The sequence below is a fragment of the Carassius carassius genome, unplaced genomic scaffold (genome assembly GCF_963082965.1).
Source record: "Carassius carassius unplaced genomic scaffold, fCarCar2.1 SCAFFOLD_64, whole genome shotgun sequence".
Lineage (NCBI taxonomy): Eukaryota > Metazoa > Chordata > Actinopteri > Cypriniformes > Cyprinidae > Carassius > Carassius carassius.
This window is the reverse complement of record NW_026775161.1, coordinates 55,272-80,076: the sequence shown is the minus strand read 5'-3', so window position 1 is coordinate 80,076 and position 24,805 is coordinate 55,272. Positions and strand designations below refer to the sequence as shown.

Here is a 24,805-nt window from a genome sequence, read left to right as displayed (position 1 = left end):
TTATTCCGTATAGGGAAACATCAGACAGGAAGTTGTGATTATTGCGGTCAGCCAGAAACAGTTGAACATATCCTAATAGAGTGTAATAATTATATGAAAGAGCGTAGTTGTTTAACATCAGTCCTTTATAAAGAAGGGAAAGCGCTTACTTTAGTTAACCTATTAGGAGATGTATCTAAAAGTGTTAAAAATCAAGTTATGAGGTTTCTCAAAAATACAGGGTTGCTCTACCGTATTTAATATGTACATATTTATATCATAAGTATGCGCATAGGTGAATAATTCCCTCTGACTATTCACGACGACCACACTCCTGTCTGGTAGATGGCGGTAAATGCACCTTAAGTTGGTCTGCCAACGGCCAATTAAACTCTAAAAGAAGAATAACGTGCACTTTTGTGTAATCAGAACGGCGTTTTTTACCGCCATCTTGCCGCCATCTTGTAGCAGAACTTCTCTTGCGTTAGCATCCCATTGACTCCCATTCATTTTGGCATTACTTTGACAGCGAATAACTTTACATCTGAGGCGTTTAAAGACTCCATTTGTCCATTTTTTTTTCTAAAGATACACGACAATGTATAAAGGGCTCCATTACCTTCTATGTTACATTATGGCCCCGTAGAAACAGTTTTTGTAAAAATAGGCTAACGATTGCGTCATAACCACTCGACTCTCTGTCGCACAGTAGAGAAATTAGGCTTGCAGGCAATTAACTTAATATGGCGTACTGGCGTTACATTTTAAAATACTATACAAAATAATTAATCAGAATACTTACTCCTGCTCACTCACGCCAAAGAACTCCCCGCTCAAGCTCGGCGTCTCTGCAAGATTAACGTTGGCAGTTTTCACGCACAGCTACTAGAAGATTTACATCTGTCAGACAGGTTGCTGACATCATCAAGCTTAGTTTGAGTCTGCGTGTCAGAAACGGAAGTGCTAAAAATAGCTAAAAATGGGCTTCACTTGTCTCAATTGAGTTCCAATGGGGTCGCTGTGTCCATTTCTTTTACTGTCTATGGGCAGGCCAAATGGCGTTAGAAGCAGCACTTTTTACAAACACTAAAACACCGTTAAATATGGCGTTTTTTATGGGTTACGCACGTTTTTTTACAGGGTTTGCCATCAGGATGGTGTATTTGACGGCGCTAATACAGTTTTAAACGCCGTAAAAAAAACGGCGTTTTGAATGTAAACGTGATTCATCTATAGCGTAATTCTGAACCTTTTGGCTTGCCACAGTGTGTGTGTGCGCGTGCGCGTGTGTTTTTTATTGATGGCCATAAACTAACGTTAAAGTGAAAATAAAACTTGAGGAAGAGCACATTTGGATTCGGACTGCTTTTGTTCTATTTTATTGTTCATATTTGACTCTGTTGTGTTGAACTCGTCTAGATCTCCAATGATCTGAACCAGATTACTCTGATTATATAGACGGACTAGTCTGTGTCTCCGGTGAGTTTGTTTTCTCATTAAATACAACAGTAGTGATCGAACTTGTCTCTCTTATCATTTATTCTGTAAGAATCTCCCTCAGAGCTTGTATTATTTGAGTCTGTCTGTATTTTCACAGGCATGATGTGGATTATTATCGCTTTATTGATGAATCTCTTCATAGAAACCTCTGGTGAGAACACCACAAAAACACTTGTTTTCCATGCAGACCTGATGGCATCAAAATGTTTGTATTTATTGAGCATGTGGTCAGTTTTACTGGGATATTACAGCATTAGATTGCTTTGAGAATGAGGAGATTTTTTTATATTAATCTGAGACACCTTCTCTTCTCTCAAACTTTACTCTAAGACTCACTGTGTAGGTCATGGGTCTAAAGGGCAAAAAGCAACACTGATTCGTTAATGATTGACAGTCCCTACCTGTATTTCTAATGTGTGCTGATTCTAAATGCTGCAGAGTTTCAATCATTATAGTGAATAAAGTAAATAAAGACTAATGTATAGTACATATACCTCTCTGTTTCTCAGTGTCGTTGACTTTAGTGGTTCCTGGTGATCCTGTAGTGGCTCATGTGGGATCTACAGTGATTCTTCCCTGCTGGATCTCTCCTGCTGAGAACGCTGAAGCTCTGGAGATCCGCTGGTATCGTCACGATCAGTTCAACAACCCTGTTCTGCTCTATAATCAAGGGAAGATCCAGGACGTCCAGGAGAAATCATACAGGAACCGAAGCTCACTGAAGCCATGGTCAGAGCAGTCTGGTGGACTGAAGGATGGAGACGTCTCTCTACGGCTGGAGAAACTCGCACTTCAGGATGAAGGTTTATTTCGCTGTTATGTGAGTGGAGACAGAGAATATGACAGCAGAGAAGTGGCTCTCAGCATCACAGGTCAGTAAAAACTACAGTTCATTAAGACATGTGCAGCATATTCTCTAATGAGTCTTTAGTAAACATACAGTAGCTTTCTGTGAAGAACCGACTGGCATTAAAGTTATTTTAGCATTTAATGCTGACGTTTAAACTTAATATCATTTATATATATTTTTTTCTCAACCCAACAGAATCATCAGGTCCATGGAAAGCTCTTTTCTTCAGCCTTCTCATCTGTGCTCTTCTGGGTTTGGTTGGGTTGATTCTCTACAAATACAGAGACAAACTAACAGGTACAGTCTGCTCACAGATGTGGTTTTAGCAGGTTTGGTTTTTAATGCATCTTATGTGTTGATAATTTTGATCTGCTCTGCAGGAAAGAAACCAGCTAAAGAAAGTAAGTGAACTTCATGTAACATCTGAACACAGGCATGATTTGATGTGGTTTACATGGTTTACATTATAAATCTTACATTCATATATTCTCTCTTTTTAGGTTGTGAGGAGGAAAAAGCAGGTATCTGAAGACATTGATTGTTCTGTGTCTATAAGAACTGTAATTAAATAAACATCCAAATGTTGTATTAGAAGGAAGCATGAATATAACAGGTTTGGTGGAAGGTAGAATAACAGAATAAATAAACCTAACCCTAATTATTCACACACACATCAACAAAAATACACTTTATTCCCAGATCAATGCCATTTGACTGCTTCGTTGTCTGCTAGATCTGTATACAGGGATCTGTTATATACTGATCACAACTATAGTTTCCTTTAAAACATTAAATTGTTTATTTTTTGTTTTAGTTGAGGGAGAAGCTGAAGATATAGTGGAACTGAGGAAATATGCAGGTTTGATGTCAATAATATATGCAAATATATGTTTACATAAATGCAGGTATGTATAAATATAATCTTACACACAAGTATAAGTCTATTAATTGCTGCTTTATTTGTTTGATTCCTCCCAGTTCATGTCACTATTGATCGTCGGCATGTTTTTCCAAACCTGACAGTTTCTCAGGACGGTAAATCTGTGAAGCATAATCCAGGATATAAACACACTGGAGAGGCATTTCCTTACAAATTATTTGCATTTGGAGCCCAAAAATATACGTCTGGTCGTCACTATTGGGAAGTAGAGATGGTACAAAAAAATGGACCAAAAAACTACTGGTTGATTGGTGTGGTGAAATATGAAAATGTTGGTGCAAAAAAAAAACCTGCTTTAACTCCGCCAAACGGTTTCTGGTTCTTGTGTTCAGACGGTCCTAATGGCTTTTACACAAACACTGATCAATCAATTAAACTCCTAAAAAGACCTGAGCGACTGGGAGTTCTGTTGGATTATGATGACGGACAGCTGTCATTTTACAATGTCACTGAGAGAAAACATCTCCTGACCATCAGCAGCAGATTCTCTGGATCAATCGTTCCTCTCTTCAATCCTGGAGCTGGTGATCTGAGTCCACTTAGAATCCTGGATTGTGCAAAACCTGCAGAACCAGCTGAATCCAGTCAGCCTTTACTGAGTGTGGTTTCTACACCAGATAAGAGCGACAAAGATCGACACGTCAAAAGCCAGCAGAACCCATCATAATCTTACTGTCTACACTAGATGAGACATGATGATTCACATCAGAAAACTGAAGTACACATTGAGTGATTGATTTCTATTGTTATTTTGATAAGACACAATAAATAAATCATTAATCGAAATATTGTGGACTTTATTCATCCACTAAAATAATAATGTTAAAATTACAAATGACCTGCTCCTTGCGTCAGATCAAGGCTGCATCTCATTTCTAGTCTTACTTGATCTTAGTGCTGCGTTTGACACCATAGATCATGACATACTCATAGATCGATTACAAAACTATACAGGTATTCAAGGGCAGGCTCTAAGATGGTTTAGATCCTACCTGTCCGATCGCTACCATTTTGTTTACTTAAATGGGGAGTCATCTCATTTATCACCAGTAAAATATGGAGTGCCACAAGGATCCGTCCTAGGTCCCCTTCTATTTTCAATATACATGTTGCCCCTTGGTAATATTATTAGAAAATACGGAATTAGCTTCCACTGTTATGCTGATGATACTCAGCTATATATCTCAACGAGACCAGATGAAACTTCCCAATTATCTAAGCTAACAGAGTGTGTTAAAAATGTAAAAGATTGGATGACAAATAATTTTCTCCAATTAAATTCGGATAAGACAGAGATATTAATTATCGGACCAAAAAACACCACACAGAATCTTGTAGATTACAATCTGCAACTAGACGGATGTACTGTTACTTCCTCTACAGTCAGAAATCTGGGTGTTATATTAGACAGCAATTTGTCTTTTGAAAATCATATTTCCCATGTTACAAAAACTGCATTCTTCCATCTTAGAAACATTGCCAAGCTACGAAACATGTTATCTGTTTCTGATGCAGAAAAGCTAGTTCATGCATTCATGACCTCTAGACTGGACTATTGTAATGCACTTCTAGGTGGTTGTCCTGCTTCGTCAATAAACAAGCTACAGGTCGTCCAAAATGCAGCAGCTAGAGTCCTTACCAGGTCAAGAAAATATGATCATATTCCCCCAATTTTACAGTCTCTGCACTGGCTACCTATTAAGTTCCGTATCAGTTACAAATTATCATTACTTACCTATAAGGCCCTAAATGGTCTAGCTCCTGTGTACCTAACTAGCCTTCTACCACGCTACAACCCATCACGCACCCTAAGGTCACAAAACGCTGGACTTTTGGTAGTTCCTAGGATAGCAAAGTCCACTAAAGGAGGTAGAGCTTTTTCACATATGGCTCCCAAACTCTGGAATAGCCTTCCTGATAATGTTTGGGGTTCAGACACACTCTCTCTGTTTAAATCTAGATTAAAAACGCATCTCTTTCGCCAAGCATTCGAATAATGTATCTCTTAAATTGTGAGTGTAGTTGCATCTGATCAAATGCGCATTTTTATTTTTTAGCTTGTGTTAAACTAATTAATTTTACTTGGTTGGAACACCAGCTATGCTAATGATGTCTCTATTTGTGTCAGGGTTTGGGTAGAGGGATGAGGCGAGGACTCAGTGATGCAGAGAGAAGGACTCTTTAATAGTAGTAATAATAAAATAAACAAAAACTACCCCTTAGGGGAAAACAGACAAAACTTGACAGGCAAGGCATGATAAGCAAAGCCAAATATTCGACGACGAACAAGCAACCAGACTGCAAACACAAGGACAATAAATAGGGAGCTAATGAGGAGGGTAACGAGGGAACACATGTAGGGAAAATTACATCAATAGTCAGGTAACAAGATGGGTGGGGTCAAGACAATTGACGAGAGCACATGGCACATAGGAACTAAGACAAAAGCCATGTGCTCACACAAAACAAAAACACAAGCACATGGCCAGCAAACCAATGGCAAGCCATGTGCTTGAATTAGACACAAACACGCAGCTAATGAGCAAGCTCATAAACCGTGTGTTCACACAAGACAGCATGCAGCCAGCAAAAACTAAGCTGCGTGCGACAGCACAAGACAAAATAGAACAAGAAAGCACACAGCCGATAACTCGAGCTGTGTGCAACAATACAAGACAACACCTTGAGTCCGCACGTTACCACAATAAAACAGAACATGGAGCGCAAGTGTCTGGTCCCCGACAGGAAACCGAAACTCAGCAAAACATGAGTGCCGGGAACCGAACACCACGCTTCAACAAGAAACAGGACACTCAGACAAGAGTGCACGGCTTGAGCAGTCTAGAAGTCACACGCTCACATGAAAACAATGACATGAGGAGAGTGTCAGGGCTCTGTCACAAAACCATGAATAAGACTAGACTGAAGTGACAGAACCCTGAAAATTTGTTTCTCTGTTTCTGCTGGAATCTTCATCCCGTGGTAACTAGGATTTACACAAGCTCCAGTCTGGATCCAGAACACCTGAGAAGAGATGATGCTGACCCGCAGAGGACCTCAGATGATGCTGACCCTGAATCAACAACACAACTAACAATTATTGCTACAATTGTGACTGCATCATATAATAATTATTAATTATTAATTATATTAATAATGTTCATCATCTGGCTGACTACGTCTTGTATAAATTTTTCTACAAATCCTGTCATACGTGCATAAACTGACAGTCACCACTTATAAGCTATTACTAAATATTGTAGAAACATAATTTTCTGTAAAGTTGCTTTGTAACGATTTGTATTGTAAAAAGCGCTATACAAATAAAGTTGAATTGAATTGAACTGAACTAAAAATGACCAAAACAAGCAAATTCACAATTTAAGAATAATATTAAGTGACCGCAGTTGGTTTTTGAGAGATTTCTGAAACCCCATATGTCCTGACCTGTCTGTAGGTGGCGCTCTTTCTGTGCTATTATGTATCTGTCAATTAGACAGAGTGTTGTGAAAATCAACATAAATGTGACACAATACCTCTGTAAATAGTTCAATGAATAGCATGCAAGGTTTTTATTTATTTTTTTATTTTATTTTTTTGTAGGCCTGATAATTTGCTAGTTAAAGCAACCCATCATTTATTTCAAACTCTGAAGAGCTCCCATATAGCACTTTATTGAATATAAATACAGATGTACAGCCTCGAGACTTTGGTCACGAATCAGAGTCCAGTCTCAAGTCATTTAATGGCTTCCTAAATAAATCGGTTGAAATCTTCCTAATTATGAAGCTGTTTTATATTTATAATATATATATTATATGATCCTATTTGTAAAAAAAAAAAAAAGAGAAAAGGTGTTAAGTCACAAACTACAAGACACCATCCCCTTGCACTGAGGCTAATCAACGACTTGCTAACGACCTGAATGAGTTTTATAGTAGATTTGAAACCCCCAACACCCACTCTGACCATCTCCCTACACAACCATTAACACCTCCTGCAATCCCCCTCTCCATACCTCCTGCAATTCAAATCTGTGAAGATGATGTGCGCCAGGTCTTCAAGAAAAACAAAAGAAGAAAAGCACCAGGCCCAGATGGCGTTACACCAGCCTGTCTGAAAACCTGTGCTGACCAGCTGGCCCCCATCTTTTCACAGATCTTCAACAGATCTCTGGAGTTGTGTGAAGTGCCTTCCTGCTTCAAACGCTCAACCATAATCCCCGTTCCAAAGAAACCCAAGATAACAGGACTTAACGACTACAGACCTGTGGCTCTAACGTCTGTCGTCATGAAGTCGTTTGAAAAACTGGTTCTGGCTTATCTGAAGGACATCACTGGACCCTTACTAGACCCCCTGCAGTTTGCGTACCGAGCAAACAGGTCCGTGGATGATGCAATCAACATGGCATTGCACTTCATCCTGCAACATCTGGACAAAACAGGGACTTATGTGAGGATCCTGTTTGTGGACTTTAGTTCGGCTTTCAACACCATCATCCCAACAACCCTCCAGACCAAACTGACCCAGCTCTCTGTTCCTAGCTCTATCTGTCAGTGGATCACCAGCTTTCTGACAGATAGGCAACAGTTAGTGAGACTGGGGAAATTCATGTCAAACAGCTGCTCCACCAACACTGGTGCCCCTCAGGGATGTGTTCTCTCCCCTCTGCTCTTCTCCCTGTACACCAACGACTGCACCTCTAAAGACCCCTCTGTCAAGCTCCTGAAGTTTGCAGACGACACTACAGTCATCGGCCTCATCCAGGACGGTGACGAGTCTGCTTACAGACAGGAGGTTGAGCAGCTGGCTGTCTGGTGCAGTCTTAACAACCTGGAGCTGAACACGCTCAAAACAGTGGAGATGACTGTGGACTTTAGGAGAAACCCCCCTGCACTTTCCCCACTCACCATCATGAACAGCACTGTGACTGCAGTGGAGTCATTCAGATTCCTGGGAACCACCATCTCTCAGGACCTGAAGTGGGACAATCACATTGGCTCCATTGTGAAAAAAGCCCAACAAAGGTTGTACTTCCTTCGCCAGCTGAGGAAGTTTAACCTGCCACAGGAGCTGCTGAAACAGTTCTACTCAGCCGTCATTGAGTCAGTCCTGTGTACTTCAATTACTGTCTGGTTTGGTTCAGCTACAAAATCAGATATCAGAAGACTACAGAGAACTGTTCGGACTGCTGAAAGGATTATTGGTGCTCCCCTGCCCACCCTCCAAGAACTGTACACATCCAGAGTGAGGAAAAGGACTCAGAAAATCACTCTGGATCCCTCACATCCAAGTCACCCCATCTTTGAACTTTTGCCATCTGGCCGGCGCCTCAGAGCCGCAAATACAAGAACAGCAAGGCACAAGAATAGTTTCTTCCCCCAGGCAATCTACCTCATGAACAGTTAAATGTTTCCCACTTAAACTTATGCAAAAATGTGCAATATCCTTATATTTATTTGTTACCCCTCCATCCTAGAACATTCCTGCATCTCACTCAATCCTATTCCATTATCATTTATAGCACAATTGTTTATACACTTATTTATTTGCCAATTTGTAAATCTCCTGTAAATTTTTTTTTTTTTTTTTTTTTTTTTTTTTTTTTTTTGTCTGTGTGTTGTTGTCTCTGTTTACTGGAAGCTTATGTCACTAAAACAAATTCCTTGTATGCGCAAGCATACTTGGCAATAAAGCTCTTTCTGAAGATGTAGGTTATTGTACATCCAGTCTATTATTTATAGGCTATTGTTTAATTCAGTACCATGTTTTTTTGTAATTTGATTCTATAAAAACAGTCCGATCTACCATGACACACCGAAATATGTGAAAGATATTATAAAACCATACAAATAAAGTATTTCTTTAATATATCAGTCAGGGGTATTCAATTACAGCTCCAAGGCACGGCCTCTTAATAAAAAAACTGGAGTATATAGCTCTGAAAGATATTTACTGTAAACACCTGAGCTCTGGTTATGATGTGGTCAGTCTGAAAAGATCCCTGGAGCTGTTCATTCATTCATCAGACGCAGAAGCAGAAGTCTATCGCCTCATCACAGATACTGAGCATCTGAACTAACAGATGCTTCATAACAGTTTTTTTTGTCGTAATGTTTGTATATACATAAGCTGTATATAGTCGCATAGCCTATACAGTTGCTCTAACAGGAAAAAAAAAATAGCAAATCGTTACACGCGTCACATGTCGAAACACACGCACACACACACACGCACAGAGACACACACCTATGTACATCACATCTCAAATATCATTACACAGAAATGACGGAATAACACCTAATATGAAGCGTTATTCCTCCGATGCAGTCTGTTTGCTGAAGGATCGTTAGACTGGTTCAGAAAACGAAAGTAAAACAGCAGGAAAACGGAGCACGGTCGGATTCTGTCTGTTTTATTTTATACCGAACACGTCTAGATCTGTTACTGATAACTGTGATTCTTTAACGGACGAGTCTGTATCTCTGGTGAGTTTGTTTTCTCATTAAATACGACAGTAATGATCGAATATGTCTCTCTTATCATTTATTCTGGAAGAATCTCCCTCAGAGCTTGTTTTATTTGTGTCTGTCTGTATTTTCACAGGCATGATGTGGATTATTATCCCTTTACTGATGAATCTCTTCATAGAAACCTCTGGTGAGAACACAAACACGAATTTCATTCAGTTTTAAATGTAGATATTTCAATCCACACAAGCCTGTGTGTTCAGCAAATGTTCTTATGTATCGACAGTGTTGGGAAGGTTACTTTGGAAATGTAATAGGTTACAGATTACAAGTTACCCTGTTTAAAATGTAATAGTAGTGTAACTTTTTCAATTACTTTATTAAAGTAATGTAACTAATTACTTTTGAGTACTTTTTGATTACTTTTCTAAATTTGTGAAAAATAAAGAATAATAAATAAAAGCATATACATCAACTTAAATACAGTTATCTAATAAGAGTGTGACGTATTCTGTGTAATAAACTCATGAAACATTGGTGTTTTTTTGAAACTGCTGTCTCTGTATATGATGATAGTTTTCTCAAAATAAGTAAAATGCACATGAAGTGACACAGAGCAGTTCTAGAAATTATGTTTATGTGCTTGTGTACTCCTATATTGTGGCGGCAGAGGTTGAAAACACTGTGAGCTTCAGTAGGCCTATGTGTAGTAAATGAAACCATGTCTTTGCCATTAATTTACAGGAGGGGCGGCCTGGGAAAAAAATTCAGACTGGAAAATTCAAACTCATACAAACAAATTCATGGACAAAACTATTTTTTGTATGGACCTGACATAAAAAAGGTTTAAATCTTTAATTTGGGGACATGCAAAATAATTAAAAGTTCTCTCCTGAACTGCACCTTCACTTCCATTTTTCTCTTCAGTCTCTTTATTTTGCCGTTATCCATCTCTCTCATGACTTTAATACTCAAGATTGAACAAAACTATACTTTACAATACAATACTCTACAATACTACAATATCTTTATAGAAAAATCCTAATAGTGTACACGAGTCATGTTTTTCCCTTACAAAAATTACCATGCTTTTATTAGCCTATATAAAAGTAAAATAACCTTGTTGAATTTTTTTATTTTTTTTTATTTTTTGCAAATGGATTTGTATTTATTTTTAAATAAATACATTTGTAAAATAATTTTACATTTTTGGTTATCACAGTTAAACAATAGTAACCCTTTTCTCTGGATTTATAGTTAAATATTAAAATGTTAATTTTCGTAAGGGTTGTGTTGTTGTCTGTCGTAGCTCCCCCTAAACCTATAAAAAAATCTGATTTTTTTTTCAGCTAAATTACTACTGTAACATTACAACAGATAATAACGATGTCCTTTATATAGTATTTTGAGTGATGACTGATGAGCAACGTGCTGCTGCTTGATTAAATAAAAAAAAAAAACAAAGACAAAAAAGCATCTTTACAGATGAAACTGACCTGAAACCCTGAACAGGAGTTCAGCTTCTCTGCTCCAGCAGTCCACTCTCTCTCTCTCTCTCTCTCTCTCTCTCTCTCTCTCTCTCTCTCTCTCTCTCTCTCTCTCCCTCTCTCCCTCCCTCTCTCTCGCTCTCTCTCTACCTCTACCTCTCTCTCTGACCCTCTCTCTCTCTCTCTCTCTCTCTCTCTACCTCTACCTCTCTCTCTGACCCTCTCTCTCTCTCTCTCTCTCTCTCTCTCTCTCTCCCTCCCTCTCTCTCTCTCTCTCTCACTCTCTCTCTCTCTCTCTCTCTCTCTCTCTCTCCCTCCCTCTCTCTCTCTCTCTCTCACTCTCTCTCTCTCTCTCTCTCTCTCTCTCTCCCTCCCTCTCTCTCGCTCTCTCTCTCTCTACCTCTACCTCTCTCTGACCCTCTCTCTCTCTCTCTCTCTCTCTCTCCCTCCCTATCTCTCTCTCTCTCTCTCTCTCACTCTCTCTCTCTCTCTCTCTCTCTCTCTCTCCCTCCCTCTCTCTCTCTCTCTCTCACTCTCTCTCTCTCTCTCTCTCTCTCTCTCTCCCTCCCTCTCTCTCGCTCTCTCTCTCTCTACCTCTACCTCTCTCTGACCCTCTCTCTCTCTCTGACCCTCTCTCTCTCTCTCTCTCTCTCTCTCTCTACCTCTACCTCTCTCTCTGACCCTCTCTCTCTCTCTCTCTCTCTCTCTCTCTCTCTCCCTCCCTCTCTCTCTCTCTCTGACCCTCTCTCTCTCTCTCTCTCTCTCTCTCTCTCTCTCCCTCCCTCTCTCTCTCTCTCTCTCACTCTCTCTCTCTCTCTCTCTCTCTCTCTCTCTCTCCCTCCCTCTCTCTCGCTCTCTCTCTCTCTACCTCTACCTCTCTCTGACCCTCTCTCTCTCTCTCTCTCTCTCTCTCTCCCTCCCTATCTCTCTCTCTCTCTCACTCTCTCTCTCTCTCTCTCTCTCTCTGTCTCTCTCTCTCTCTCTCTCTCTCTCTCTCTCTCGCATTGATTACTCTGAGTCTGATCCAAACCGTTTGGCGGAGGCGCGGAGAGCGCGCGAGTCATGACTAACACTTCATGACTTATTAGAAATTTAATTATCAAATGGCGGATTCGAAAATGATCGCTTTAGTACATTCGGCAGGCAATTATACAATAATGATATTAAATAGTGGGGCAAAATCGGCTGCCAGGCCACCGGGAATTGTCCCGGTTCTCCCGGTGTCCAGTCCGCGCCTGATTTCCACAGACACGCAGAACGTGCAGGAGTCATATATTGCATTTTTGGGGCTTTATATTCACAGACACTAGTCCATGTCATGTTTTGATTCAAGTGTACTGACCTACTTTTGATTTAGTCATCCAAAATGTGGCACATTCCGTCCTCGTTAGGCATTCCGTTTTTATGACTGGATTCTACGAACCAGACTGTGTTTCCGCATCCCGGGAATTATTAGAGCGTATGTCTCAGAATAGTCAGTGCAATTTGGGAAAGAAATCAGTTAAATCTGTATGCGGATGTGTTTAAATATTCAAATGTAATCCCCTTTGTAATCTTTAAAAATTTCATAAGTAACTGTAATTTAATTACTCATTTTTTCGTAGTAACTGTAACTAATTACAGTTACAATAATTTTGTAATTAAATTATGTAACGCCGTTACATGTAACTAGTTACTCCCCAACACTGTGTATCGAGATTCGAGTAGTAATTCATTTATGTGAACACTTTGTTTTGGACACTATGGCACTGGATCACATATGATATATGTCTATGGAAGGTGATTTAAGGTGACATGACAAGGTTATATTATAGGTGAAGCAGATTACTTTCTCTCTGCCAACCAATGCACTGTAACGCCAGAATGACTACTGTCAGTGTATAAGAGCTAAAAGAACAGTGGTTCAGAGACATTTAAAGAGAGAATTGCAGCCTGCCTTGTTGATTGATTTGTTTTACCTCTATAGACAGGGTTTGCCATTATCTGTTCAGATCTCTCGATTTGATTTAATTCTTGATTTGATTCTCTCTCTCTATCTCTCTCTCTTTTTAAATTACATTCAGTGAATATAGTTTTAATACAAATGCAATTGATATTTCTGAAATAATGAACATTTAACATCTGTTTACAAATGGTGAAATTATATATAAATAAAGAAATGAAGAGCCACGGGTCTGAATTTTAATCCTATAATTTTTTGACTGTGAGTCAGAAGCCCTGACTGTCCTTGTGAAGTTGTTATTGCCTCACTTTATAGAAACAGACACCGACAATGAAGACAACTCTCAGAGGAAACAGTCTTCAGTAAAATGTGCTGCACTCATCTGATTATTTGGGTTGACCTGTTCTGGAACAGTGTTGACATACATCTTAATCTTAACCACTGATTTCTAGTCCTGTCCTCTTTTGGAAAACCAAACAAAGTAGTTTTGCTTTCACAACGAAACACACAGCGTCTCCACAACATGACACCGGCAGCAACAGAGAGAATAAAAGTTACTCCTTGTTTCTTTGTATGAACATTTGGGTGATGTTATGCTAATCTTCCCACACAGTGATGTAGAGATGTGGGTTGTGTTTAAACGAGGTGTTTAGGGCGATGTGGATGAGTCTTAACTTTGATAAAGAATATCTCTTTGGATTTGAGACTCTTAAAGTCTTTGCACATAGCTCTTGTCGTGGGAGGAAAAACCTGTGGCGGCGGGCTTTGTGTTTACATCAATGACGCGTGGTGCTGCGATGCGGTTGTGATCTGCAAACACTGCTCACCCCTGGTGGGGTTTATGATTATTAAGTGCCGGCCGTTCTATCTGCCGAGGGAATATACTGGTCATCTCAGTTTACATTCCTCCGAACAACATCATCAGCAACAGGAACGACGCACTAAATGAACTGTACCAGCACATCAGGGAGCAGCAGACAGCACACCCCGATACTTTTCTCATCATAGCTGGGGATTTCAACCATGCTGACCTAAAGAGTGTGTTTCCAAAAATACACCAACACATTAACTTTCCAACACGAGGAAATAACATTTTGAACTTTGTTTACACCACACAGAGAGCAGCTTACAAAGCCCTCCCCCTCCCCCACTTCGGAGCCTCAGACCACATCACTGTTATGCTAATGCCTGCATACAGACCGCTCATTAAAGTCGCCAAACCAGTTTACAAACAGATTAAAGTGTGGCCAGAAGGATCATCAGAGGTTCTTCAAGACTGCTTCCACACAACTGACTGGGACATGTTTAAGCAGGCTGCCACATGCAATAACACCACTGACCTCCAGGAGTACTCAGAGACTGTCACTGCCTACATAAACAAGTGTATTGATGATGTAACAATCACAAAAACCATCACTGCCCAGGCCAACCAGAAGCCATGGATGACAGGGGAGGTCTACAAACTCCTGAAGACACGGAACGCTGCCTTCAGAGCTGGAGATGAGGTGGGCCTGAGAACAGCTAGGGCCAACCTGTCCCGTGGCATCAGAGAGGCTAAGAGACAGCACTCCAGGAGGATAGCTCATCAATTCAGCGACAGCAGAGACACTAGGAACCTGTGGCAGGGGATACAGACCATTACGGACTACAAGCCCCCACCACGGACCTGTGACAACAGCATCTCTCTGCTGAACGAGCTAAACGCTCGCTTTGAGGAACAAAACAGCTCCACTGCACAGAAGACTCCACCTCCTCCCGGCGACCAGGTGATGACGCTGATCCTGTTCAACAGGATCAATGCACGCAAAGCTCCGGGTCCTGACAACATCCCTGGGCGTGTACTGAAAGACTGTGCAGCAGAACTTACTGAAGTCTTCACAGACATTTTCAACATCCCACTGAGTCAGGCTGTTGTTCCCACATGTTTCAAAACTACCACCATCATTCCAGTTCTGAAGAAGCCATCTCCATCCTGCTTCAATGACTACCGTCCTGTTGCACTTACTCCCATCCTCATGAAGTGCTTTGAATGGCTAGTCATGCACCACATCAAGCCCCCCCCCCCCCCCCCCCCCCGGACCCCTTCCAGTTTGCATAGCGGTCCAACCGGTCGACTGATGATGCAATCGCCACTGCTGTCCACTCAGTGCTCAATCTGGACAAAAAGGACTCATACGTCAGAATGCTGTTCATAGACTTCAGTTCAGCATTCAACACAATCATCCCTCAACAGCTCATTTACAAACTGGTCCGCTGTGCAACTGGCTGTTGGACTTTCTGACTGGAAGACCTCAGGCAGTACAAGTTGGCAGCAACACATCCAGCACCATCACGCTGAACACTGGGGCCCCCCCAGGATGTGTGCTGAGCCCCTTCCTCTTCCTCTTGAGCCACCCGCCTGGGTGAAGAAGAACGTGAAGAAGATGAAGGAGATTGTTGTCCTGAAGGGAAGGGAGAGAGTCACCAATGATCTTCTCAGCTGCTCTCACTATGCGTTGTAGAGTCTTTCGGCAGGACGCGTTGCAGGCGCCATACCACACAGTGATGCAGCTCGACAGGATGCTCTCGATGGTGCCTCTGTAGAAGGTGTACATGATGGGGGCCGGGGCTCTGGCTCTCCTCAGTTTGCGGAGGAAGTAGAGATGCTGCTGTGATTTCTTGGCCAGTGCTGTTGTGTTTTCAGTCCAGGAGAGGTCCTCTGTGATGTGCACACCCAGGAACTTGGTGCTGCTCACTCTCTCCACAGTCGCACCGTTGATGGTCAACTCAAGTCAAGTCAAGTCAAGTCAATTCAAGTCACCTTTATTTATATAGCACTTTAAACAAAATACATTACGTCAAAGCAAATGAAAAACATTCATTAGGAAAACAGTGTGTCAATAATGCAAAATGACAGTTAAAGGCAGTTCATCATTGAATTCAGTGATGTCATCTCTGTTCAGTTTAAATAGTGTCTGTGCATTTATTTGCAATCAAGTCAATGATATCGCTGTAGATGTAGACTAAGCAAGCCATAGGAACCAAGAATGGAGAAAAAACCTTGGGAGAAACCAGGCTCAGTTGGGGGCCAGTTCTCCTCTGTTCTCCGCATTGAAGTGAACCTATGAGAGGGAACTTTTGTGCTCACAAGTCACTGTGGCTAGTAGTTTTCCAAATTTAGCCTCTCAGAATTTTCATTGGCCACAATTTTCTTTTTTGAGACATTTTTTATGACTAAAGTTACTGCATACTAAAATTAATTTAATTAGATTTTGTAGGCTTATTTAGGGGTATTTTCTTAATCTATCATATAAATGTTTACATTTTATTAATAGTTGAACTTAATATAATAACACCTTATAGGGCTTTTACAAATCAAATGAAATCAGTATGAACAAAATTGATCTTTCCACTGCCGAAGAAACAGAAGCAGGTGAAGTAGTATTTGGATGCATTTACACAGTGAGTTTAATATAGCTGAAATGTAGCATGGATGCATAAAAGCCCCTTATACTGGAGAGCAGCCACATGAGTGTCTCTTGGAGGTTATAGTACATTGAAGAATGATCATTTGAATTTTTACACAAGCCATTTGTCCTCTAAATGTGGAAAAATATGTTTTTCTATTGCAGTTTTGTGAAATATTCCTTTTTCGGATTGCTTGAAAAACCACCTAAACATTTGAGCAATATTAGGGCAATTTACCACACCTTAAACCACACCTTAAAAATATTAAATTAATATATAGACTAGGGATGCACCAATACCACTTTTTCCAGTACTCACACAATACCAATACTTTTATTTTTGGTACTTTCGATAGCGAGAACCGATACCAATATTTTTATTGGATTTGTAGATTTTTTAAATATTGGGTACATGAACTAAAAGATTATATAATGTTAGCTTGTTAACTTAATTTATTAAATAGATACATTCAAACCCAATTTATTCAGACATTATTTATTTCACATTATCACAGATTATTCTCTATAGTTTAGAAGATGGTAATAAAATATGATAGGAACTCATAGTTAAATTGTGTCGGAAAAAAATAATATTGATAATGTTAGATAACTTTGATAGAAAGGTATGTAATGGATTACAATCAATCAAAAACTATTAAGACAGCTGTTAGTATGACACAGCATTTACACAACTGTCAATACTTAGTCGGGCAACCCTTAGCCTCAATGACTGTCTGTAGTAAATGTATTAAATGTATTTTACAAGTTTTTGTTACTTTTGCTCTATGGTTCATCATCTGTAATTTAATAGCATTATAGATTCTCCATTGCAGCAACTTAGTACTGTAATGATGCACTTTGCTGTAATAATGTGGTGGGGTGGTGTTGGCGCAGTGGATAAGACACATGCCTTTGGTGTGAGAGACCCGGGTTCCAATCCACTGTAAGACCCCAGTGTGTCCCTGAGCAAGTTGCTTAACCCCTAGTTGCTCCAGAGGTGTGCGACCTCTGACATATATATAGCAATTGTAAGTCGCTTTGGATAAAAGCGTCAGCTAAATGTAATGTAATAATGCAGCGAACCACTTGTTATAAATCTCAATTTTTCACAAATAGAAGTTGCGTTTTTTTTGTTTTTTACCTGAAACGTGCTGCGATTTATATTCCGTAGCCACTCATATAATGCAGAAGCACCTAAGGTTGAAAGTAAATGATTTTTATAATGAATGCCCCTATAAATTTTCTTTTTTTACGATATACACAACAGAAGTCCGCGAGTATGCTCTCTCTGTCTCTTTCTCCCTCCTTCCAGTTAAGTAACTAGTGCATTGTTTTACTTGTTTTACACTGGTTTACTTGTTTTTGACATATCGGACCGAACTACAAACTTTGCAGTGATGAAATGTATATTCATTCGACAAGCTTGCGCAACTCCGCCATTGTGCACTCAATCCACTCAGCGTGCCTTATCAGCTCACACACATCAGCTATACATGCGTTAATTAAGAATGTTTAACAGTATATTCATTGCATAAATATCCTACATAGACAACCTTAATCTAATAATTCCATTCTGCTGTCTGTTGTTCTGTTGTCTGTGTTTCTTTGTCTGAATATGGCACTTATCACATGCTTTGTTATATCTGCATAGTGTACTTAATTCAATGTGTACATTTAATTAATACATAGTATATTTAACTCTCTGTCTTTCAGTGTCATTGACTGTATTGGTTCCTGGTGATCCTATAGTGGCTCCTGTGGGATCTACAGTGATTCTTCCCTGCTGGATCTCTCCTGCTGAGAGCGCTGAAGCTCTGGAGATCCGCTGGTACCGTCACGATCAGTTCAACAACACTGTTCTGCTCTATAATCATGGGAAGATCCAGGACGTCCAAGAGGAATCATACAGGAACCGAAGCTCTTTGACTCTGCGGTCAGATCAGTCTGGTGGACTGAAGGATGGAGACGTCTCTCTACGGCTGGAGAAACTCACACTTCAGGATGAAGGTTCATTTCATTGTTATGTGAGTGGAGAAAGTGCATATGGCAAAGAAGAGGTGGTTCTCAAAATCAAAGGTTAGCAAGCATCTACATGTTCATAAAGCAATATTTCAGCCAAACATTAAATACATCTAAATAATATTTGTTTCTGTTTGATTAATGAGAAGAAATCTTACTGTTTAAATAAATAATGATGTAATGTACTTGTTCAACTGCTTCAAGATGATGGATAGAGATTATCTGAACATCTTTCTCTTCTCCAGGTTTAGGATCCACTCCTGTGCTTATTCCAAAGCTTCTTGATGATGGGCGTGTGAACATCAGCTGCAGGTCCAGTGGCTGGTATCCAGAGCCCAACATCAAATGGACATCAGCTGATGGAAGGGTTCTTCATCCTGGAGGATCATCTCACAGTCTTGGAACAGACAAAATGTTTTCTGTCCACAGCTGGATGGCCATCTCTCACTCAGATGCTCATCTGGTCTCATGTTCAATGTCCCTTAGAACTGGAGAGTTACAAGAAAGTAGGATTGATGTACAAGCCATCATATCTTCAGGTTAGATAACTAATTATCTTGTCTCATGCCAGGATATATGTAGTTTCCTTATCAATATGGTTGCGCATGCAGGGCACCCCTGCATACCTCGGATAAGCATGTTGAGTGTGTGGCCTCTATGGGGGAAAGCTTATGCAGAAGTCATGCTCACTGAGACAAGTTGCTCTCACTGCGAGAGTATGCTCTCACAGCTCCACTCACGGATCTCTTTCTTTAAAGAAGGCATTCCCGCCCCTCATGCTCTCCTGTTGTCTTCCTCCCAAAAGCCTTGCAGGAAGAAAAAAATGGTTTAACAGGCTGGTGCAATTGAGTTCATGGCAATGCAGGTCCTGTGTGCCTAAATGACCCCACACTCTTCAGGAGTCTGTGAGCACCACAAAGACAATGGCCAACTTGGTGGTCTTTGAGCACCACCTATATTTAAATCTAAGATCAAGGCGGCTGACAAAGCTGCCTTCCTCAACTTCCTAGTCTCCCTCACTGGTCCGTTTGTTCAATTGGTGGAAGGTTTTGCTGAGCAATTCACTGCAGGCCAGAAGCACTTTTCTGCTTTACTTCCTGCCCAAGCAATCCAGCTCAGTAGCTGCTTAAAATCACCAGAGGCTTCCACCAATGAAGCCCACGATGCCGGCACCATCATCTGCTGAGCCTCAACCCAAAGCGACATATACTGCCTACTGTTACATTAAGGGTGAAAAGAAGAGTGCTATGTCCCACTGTGGCTGGACCTCCCTCTGATAATTTTCACGTTTGATTTCAAACCAACTGTTACATGTCAGGCTTTGGACGCTTTGTGTTTGTAGTAAACAATGGGGCTGCCCCACTAAATGTGCATAAAGCCATGCTGCCCAGTGCTTTTAATAGCAGACAAAATAATAATAAAAAAAAACCTTTGCAAAGAGAGCACTTCTTCACTTCACAGTAACATCCAAGTCAACTTTCTGCCTCAGTGCAGCGATCTGCTGTTCAAAACACTTTGGCCCCTCGACAACCTCAGTCAAGCTTGGGAAGCCATTCCAGATGTGTTGAGTTAGGTCCTGTAAACAATCAAATGAAGTTACTCTCTGCTGATCTCTCTGCTTAAGGGGCATGGTCCAAACTTTAGTGTGGGGCAGGGATGCTCACATTCTACAGACTAAAGTCAAGTCTAGTCACCTTTATTTATACATTACAGATTGTGTCAAAGTAGTTTTGGAGTGTTCAACAGAAAATCAGTGTGTTACTAATGAAGTAGAGAATGCTAGCGTGGGAAGACGTGGAGACAGTCCCTCCAGCTCATAGTGCTACAGATGCTAATACCTCATTCCAAAAATATATGATGGCCTCAGGCCATCCTCCATCTAAGACTTTTGAACCATGGCCTGATAAAGCATTCAGAATGTTAACACTGAAACAATTCCTTTTGCAGGTTTGCCCAAAGGTTTGTTTTTTTTGTCAGTTGGTATGAAAGATCCCTAATATAAGACTATTCCTGAGTTTTACATTCAAAATGCTGGATTGCCAATACCCTGTCCTTCCGTTCAGACTGTCCCCGGCACTGCAGACTTTTGCAAAGTGTGTGAATGTAACCCTCTCCCCCTCCGAGATAGAAGGAAGTGTGCATCCTGAACAACTTTGATGAATGACTAATTTTGGCTAGTTTGTGCCTGTATGACTTTGCTCCCTCAAGTCATCAAATGAGTCAGGGAGGACAGCTGCTCAGTTCTTCTAGTGCCCTCACTCTGGCGTAACAAGTTGTGTCTCTGTGAGATGGCACATTTACAGTCAGCACCCCCCTGGCCATTTCTCGTGAGAAAGGACCTCATTTCCCAGGCAAAGGGAATATTTGCCAACCCAGAATATCCACTGGTGACATCTGTGCAGCAGCCAGGTCGTATAACTTGGACATCCCTGCCCTTCAGGCATGGGTCTTCTCCGTCTAAATAGACTTGTTCTCAGACCTTGTGGCCTGAGCCTCTTGGTCCTGGTCAAGTTGTGCTTTCACTCTAAAGCCGCATTTCCACAGCTGGAACCTTACCCAGGAACTAGGGACTTTGGGCTGGTACTCGGTGTGTTTCCACTGCAGGAACCAGGATATAAATAAAGTTCTGGGTAAAAAAATGCCCCTTAGAAAGTCCCTGCTGGCAAGGTAGTACTTTTTCAAAGTTTTGGAACTTTTGTGGCAGGACTTGGGTGTTAAACATGCTGATTGGTTGAGTTCACGCAGCATTGTGATTTCAACCACCATTTATTTGGATCATTTTCAAAATATTACAGTTATTATATTGCTGGAAAAGCAGAAGGCAACAGGTCCGGGGGCAAAAATAGTTCCTGGGGGAAAAAGTTACTGGTACAATTGTTCCTGGTAATTTCAGTGGAAACATGGCATAATGTTACCCCATGCTTCCTGTTAGGGTCCTCATCTTTGAATATCCTAAGCTGGGACTAGTAGGACAGTTTCCATTCTTCGCTTTTAACATGGCACAATAGCATTGCACTGGATTGCATTCAGAGCTGGCTTATATAGACAGATGGCCCATCCTGTTTTGGTGGGATGAAATGCTATTTGACTGTGCAGTGCACAAGACAAAATTCAATCAGCTTATATAAAAATTACTTTAATAAAATAGCCTTTTTTGGAGGAAAAATTATTTCCCCATTGTATCAGTTAAAATGGATGCAATGCTTGTTCCAATTATCTCAGAGAACCAAGGATACATTAGTAACCAAGTCATTATCAGATGCAAAGTGATCAAGGTTGCTTGAACTTCAGCCCTATGATAGTTTCCAGCATGTTTTTTTAGTGACCTTAACTTGGGGTTTCTTTAATTTACTTCTTTTGTGAATATAATTAGTTGTAATATATATATTTTATAATAAATCAATATACTTTTTAAATAGTTATTTTTCCTAGTTCTGTTGTTCCTGATACAGTTTTTTACATCAGCATTCTCTCTTATTTTCAAACAAACAAATTAAATCACATCCATTATATTTATTTTGGATGATCTTGTTTTAAATGGAAAATAGGTTGCATATATATATATATATATATATATATATATATATATATATATATATATATATATATATATATATATATATATATATATATATATATATACAGTACAGACCAAAAGTTTGGACTCTCATTCAAAGAGTTTTCTTTATTTTCATGACTATGAAAATTGTAGAGTCACACTGAAGGCATCAAGGGCTATTTGACCAAGAAGGAGAGTGATGGGGTGCTGCGCCAGATGACCTGGCCTCCACAGTCACCGGACCTGAACCCAATCGAGATGGTTTAGGGGTGAGCTGGACCGCAGACTGAAGGCAAAAGGGCCAACAAGTGCTAAGCATCTCTCGGGGAACTCCTTCAAGACTGTTGGAAGACCATTTCAGGTGACTACCTCTTGAAGCTCATCAAGAGAATGCCAAGAGTGTGCAAAGCAGTAATCAAAGCAAAAGGTGGCTACTTTGAAGAACCTACAATATGACATATTTTCAGTTGTTTCACACTTTTTTGTTATGTATATAATTCCATATATAATTCCACATGTGTTAATTCATAGTTTTGATGCCTTCAGTGTGAATCTACAATTTTCATAGTCATGAAAATAAAGAAAACTCTTTGAATGAGAAGGTGTGTCCAAACTTTTGGTCTGTACTGTATATATATATATATATATATATATATATATATATATATATATATATATATATATATATATATATATATATATATATATATTAAAAGTGTTTACATTCGTCTGATTTTGATTCTCAGACTCATCAGGTCCATGGAAGGCTCTTTTCCTCACCTTTCTCATCTGTGCTCTTCTGGGTTTGGTTGGGTTGATTCTCTACAAATACAGAGACAAACTAACAGGTACAATTTGGCAGAATGATTTTATAATCAAAATATCTAATCTAATTTATCCAAAATCTTGTCATTTCATGATATTTTGATCTGTTTTGCAGGGAAGAATCCAGCAGATCCAAGTAAGTAAAATTAACTTTTTTTTTTTCACCCAAGCATAGTCACTATGTCAATGTCAATGTCACCTTTATTTATATAGCGCTTTAAACAAAATACATTGTGTCAAAGCAACTGAACAACATTCATTAGGAAAACAGTGTCAATAATGCAAAAATGAGAGTTAAAGGCAGTTCATCATTGGATTCAGTGATGTCATCTCTGTTCAGTTAAATAGTGTCTGTGCATTTATTTGCAATCAAGTCAACGATATCGCTGTAGATGAAGTGTCCCCAACTAAGCAAGCCAGAGGCGACAGCGGCAAGGAACCGAAACTCCATCGGTGACAGAATGGAGAAAAAAACCTTGGGAGAAACCAGGCTCAGTTGGGGGCCAGTTCTCCTCTGACCAGACGAAACCAGTAGTTCAATTCCAGGCTGCAGCAAAGTCAGATTGTGCAGAAGAATCATCTGTTTCCTGTGGTCTTGTCCTGGTGCTCCTCTGAGACAAGGTCTTTACAGGGGATCTGTATCTGGGGCTCTAGTTGTCCTAGTTTCCGCTGTCTTTCAGGGATGTAGAGGTCCTTTCTAGGTGCTGATCCACCATCTGGTCTGGATACGTACTGGATCCGGGTGACTGCAGTGACCCTCTGATCTGGAGGCTACGGTGACCTCGGAATAAGAGAGAAACAGACAAATATTAGCGTAGATGCCATTCTTCTAATGATGTAGCAAGTACATAGGTTGTAGTCACTAATCAGATGAACCCTTTCATTTACATTACATTTATTCACTTAGCTGACGCTTTTATCCAAAGCGACTTACAATTGACACATATGTCAGAGGTCGCACACCTCTGGAGCAACTAGGGGTTAAGTGTCTTGCTCAGGGACACATTGGTGTCTCACAGTGGATTCGAACCCGGGTCTCTCACACCAAAGACATGTGTCTTATCCACTGCGCTAGCACCACCCCTTTCAGGCACAGTAGTTAGTGGGAGAAAAAAAACAACTCTAATTATTTAATCATATTTGCTTAAAAATACTTGAAATACTTAAAAATGCTAGGTACAGTGATGTTAAATAAATCAATAAATGTTAAAAGTGATAGCTCTTGATTATACTGTAATCTTGAATGGCTATAGTCAATGATTAAATATTAGGGAAAAAATATATATTTCATAGAGACATCAACACCTTTATTTTTATATAGCGCTTTAAACAAAATATTGTGTTGGTTTGATTAAATCAGTAGTAGTGGTATGTCATTAAAAATATGCCATTAAACAAATATTAAAATGATTGAAATAAAACAGCATGTGTGGTCCGTATATAGTCGTTTTTTGATTCAATATTGAAAACAGATTTTTTTTTTCAAAAACATAAAAATATAAGAATTCATCTCTCTCTCATGAAACAACCAGACTAACAAATTGACAAGATTTACTTATGTGTAGGCATTGTTTCTCTATGACAAATATTAGGTGCTTATTGCAGAAATATGAACCTCAGATCTGCATTAATTACCTGGTAAGATAGCTTGATATTAACAGTAAACCCATACTGCTCTGTGCTTCACAATAATGTAAAGATTTTGATAACTGGACAGTTAGTCTCTATGTCAAATAGGCACCTAGTATTTGACATAGAGAAACAATGCCTATAGAGAAGTAAGCCCCG

The 24,805-nt window shown here is 39.9% G+C and overlaps 2 protein-coding genes across 3 annotated transcripts; both read left to right on the top strand.

The window, feature by feature from the left end:
- The first annotated feature begins 1,259 nt into the window (after positions 1-1,259).
- LOC132137485 (butyrophilin subfamily 1 member A1) lies at positions 1,260-23,198 on the top strand. 2 transcript variants are annotated; one of them, XM_059547504.1, is made up of 7 exons: positions 1,260-1,425; positions 9,726-9,757; positions 9,876-9,929; positions 18,328-18,690; positions 18,879-19,172; positions 22,939-23,040; positions 23,133-23,198. In XM_059547504.1, exons 3-7 carry the CDS (start codon positions 9,878-9,880, stop codon positions 23,159-23,161), a joined length of 840 nt encoding a protein of 279 aa, XP_059403487.1. In that variant the 5' UTR covers positions 1,260-1,425; positions 9,726-9,757; positions 9,876-9,877; the 3' UTR covers positions 23,162-23,198. The 2 variants fall into 2 exon arrangements, with proteins under 2 accessions (XP_059403487.1, XP_059403486.1); XM_059547503.1 differs by having other exon boundaries at positions 22,939-23,186.
- Positions 1,369-3,936, top strand: LOC132137487 (erythroid membrane-associated protein-like). Its single transcript, XM_059547506.1, has 9 exons — positions 1,369-1,458; positions 1,577-1,630; positions 1,989-2,357; positions 2,404-2,409; positions 2,525-2,626; positions 2,710-2,730; positions 2,830-2,850; positions 3,144-3,188; positions 3,308-3,936. Exons 2-9 carry the CDS (start codon positions 1,579-1,581, stop codon positions 3,934-3,936), a joined length of 1,245 nt encoding a protein of 414 aa, XP_059403489.1. The 5' UTR covers positions 1,369-1,458; positions 1,577-1,578.
- Positions 23,199-24,805: the final 1,607 nt, after the last annotated feature.

Excerpts from the sequence above, each read along its gene's own strand:
- LOC132137485 (XM_059547503.1), top strand. The coding sequence starts at position 9,878 with ATGATGTGGATTATTATCCCTTTACTGATGAATCTCTTCATAGAAACC. Across the intron at positions 18,691-18,878 it reads GGTGGTTCTCAAAATCAAAG|GTTTAGGATCCACTCCTGTG; the intron begins GTTAGCAAGCAT and ends TCTCTTCTCCAG. Across the intron at positions 19,173-22,938 it reads ACAAGCCATCATATCTTCAG|ACTCATCAGGTCCATGGAAG; the intron begins GTTAGATAACTA and ends TTTGATTCTCAG.
- LOC132137487 (XM_059547506.1), top strand. The coding sequence starts at position 1,579 with ATGATGTGGATTATTATCGCTTTATTGATGAATCTCTTCATAGAAACC. Across the intron at positions 2,627-2,709 it reads ATACAGAGACAAACTAACAG|GAAAGAAACCAGCTAAAGAA; the intron begins GTACAGTCTGCT and ends TCTGCTCTGCAG. Across the intron at positions 2,731-2,829 it reads AAAGAAACCAGCTAAAGAAA|GTTGTGAGGAGGAAAAAGCA; the intron begins GTAAGTGAACTT and ends CTCTCTTTTTAG.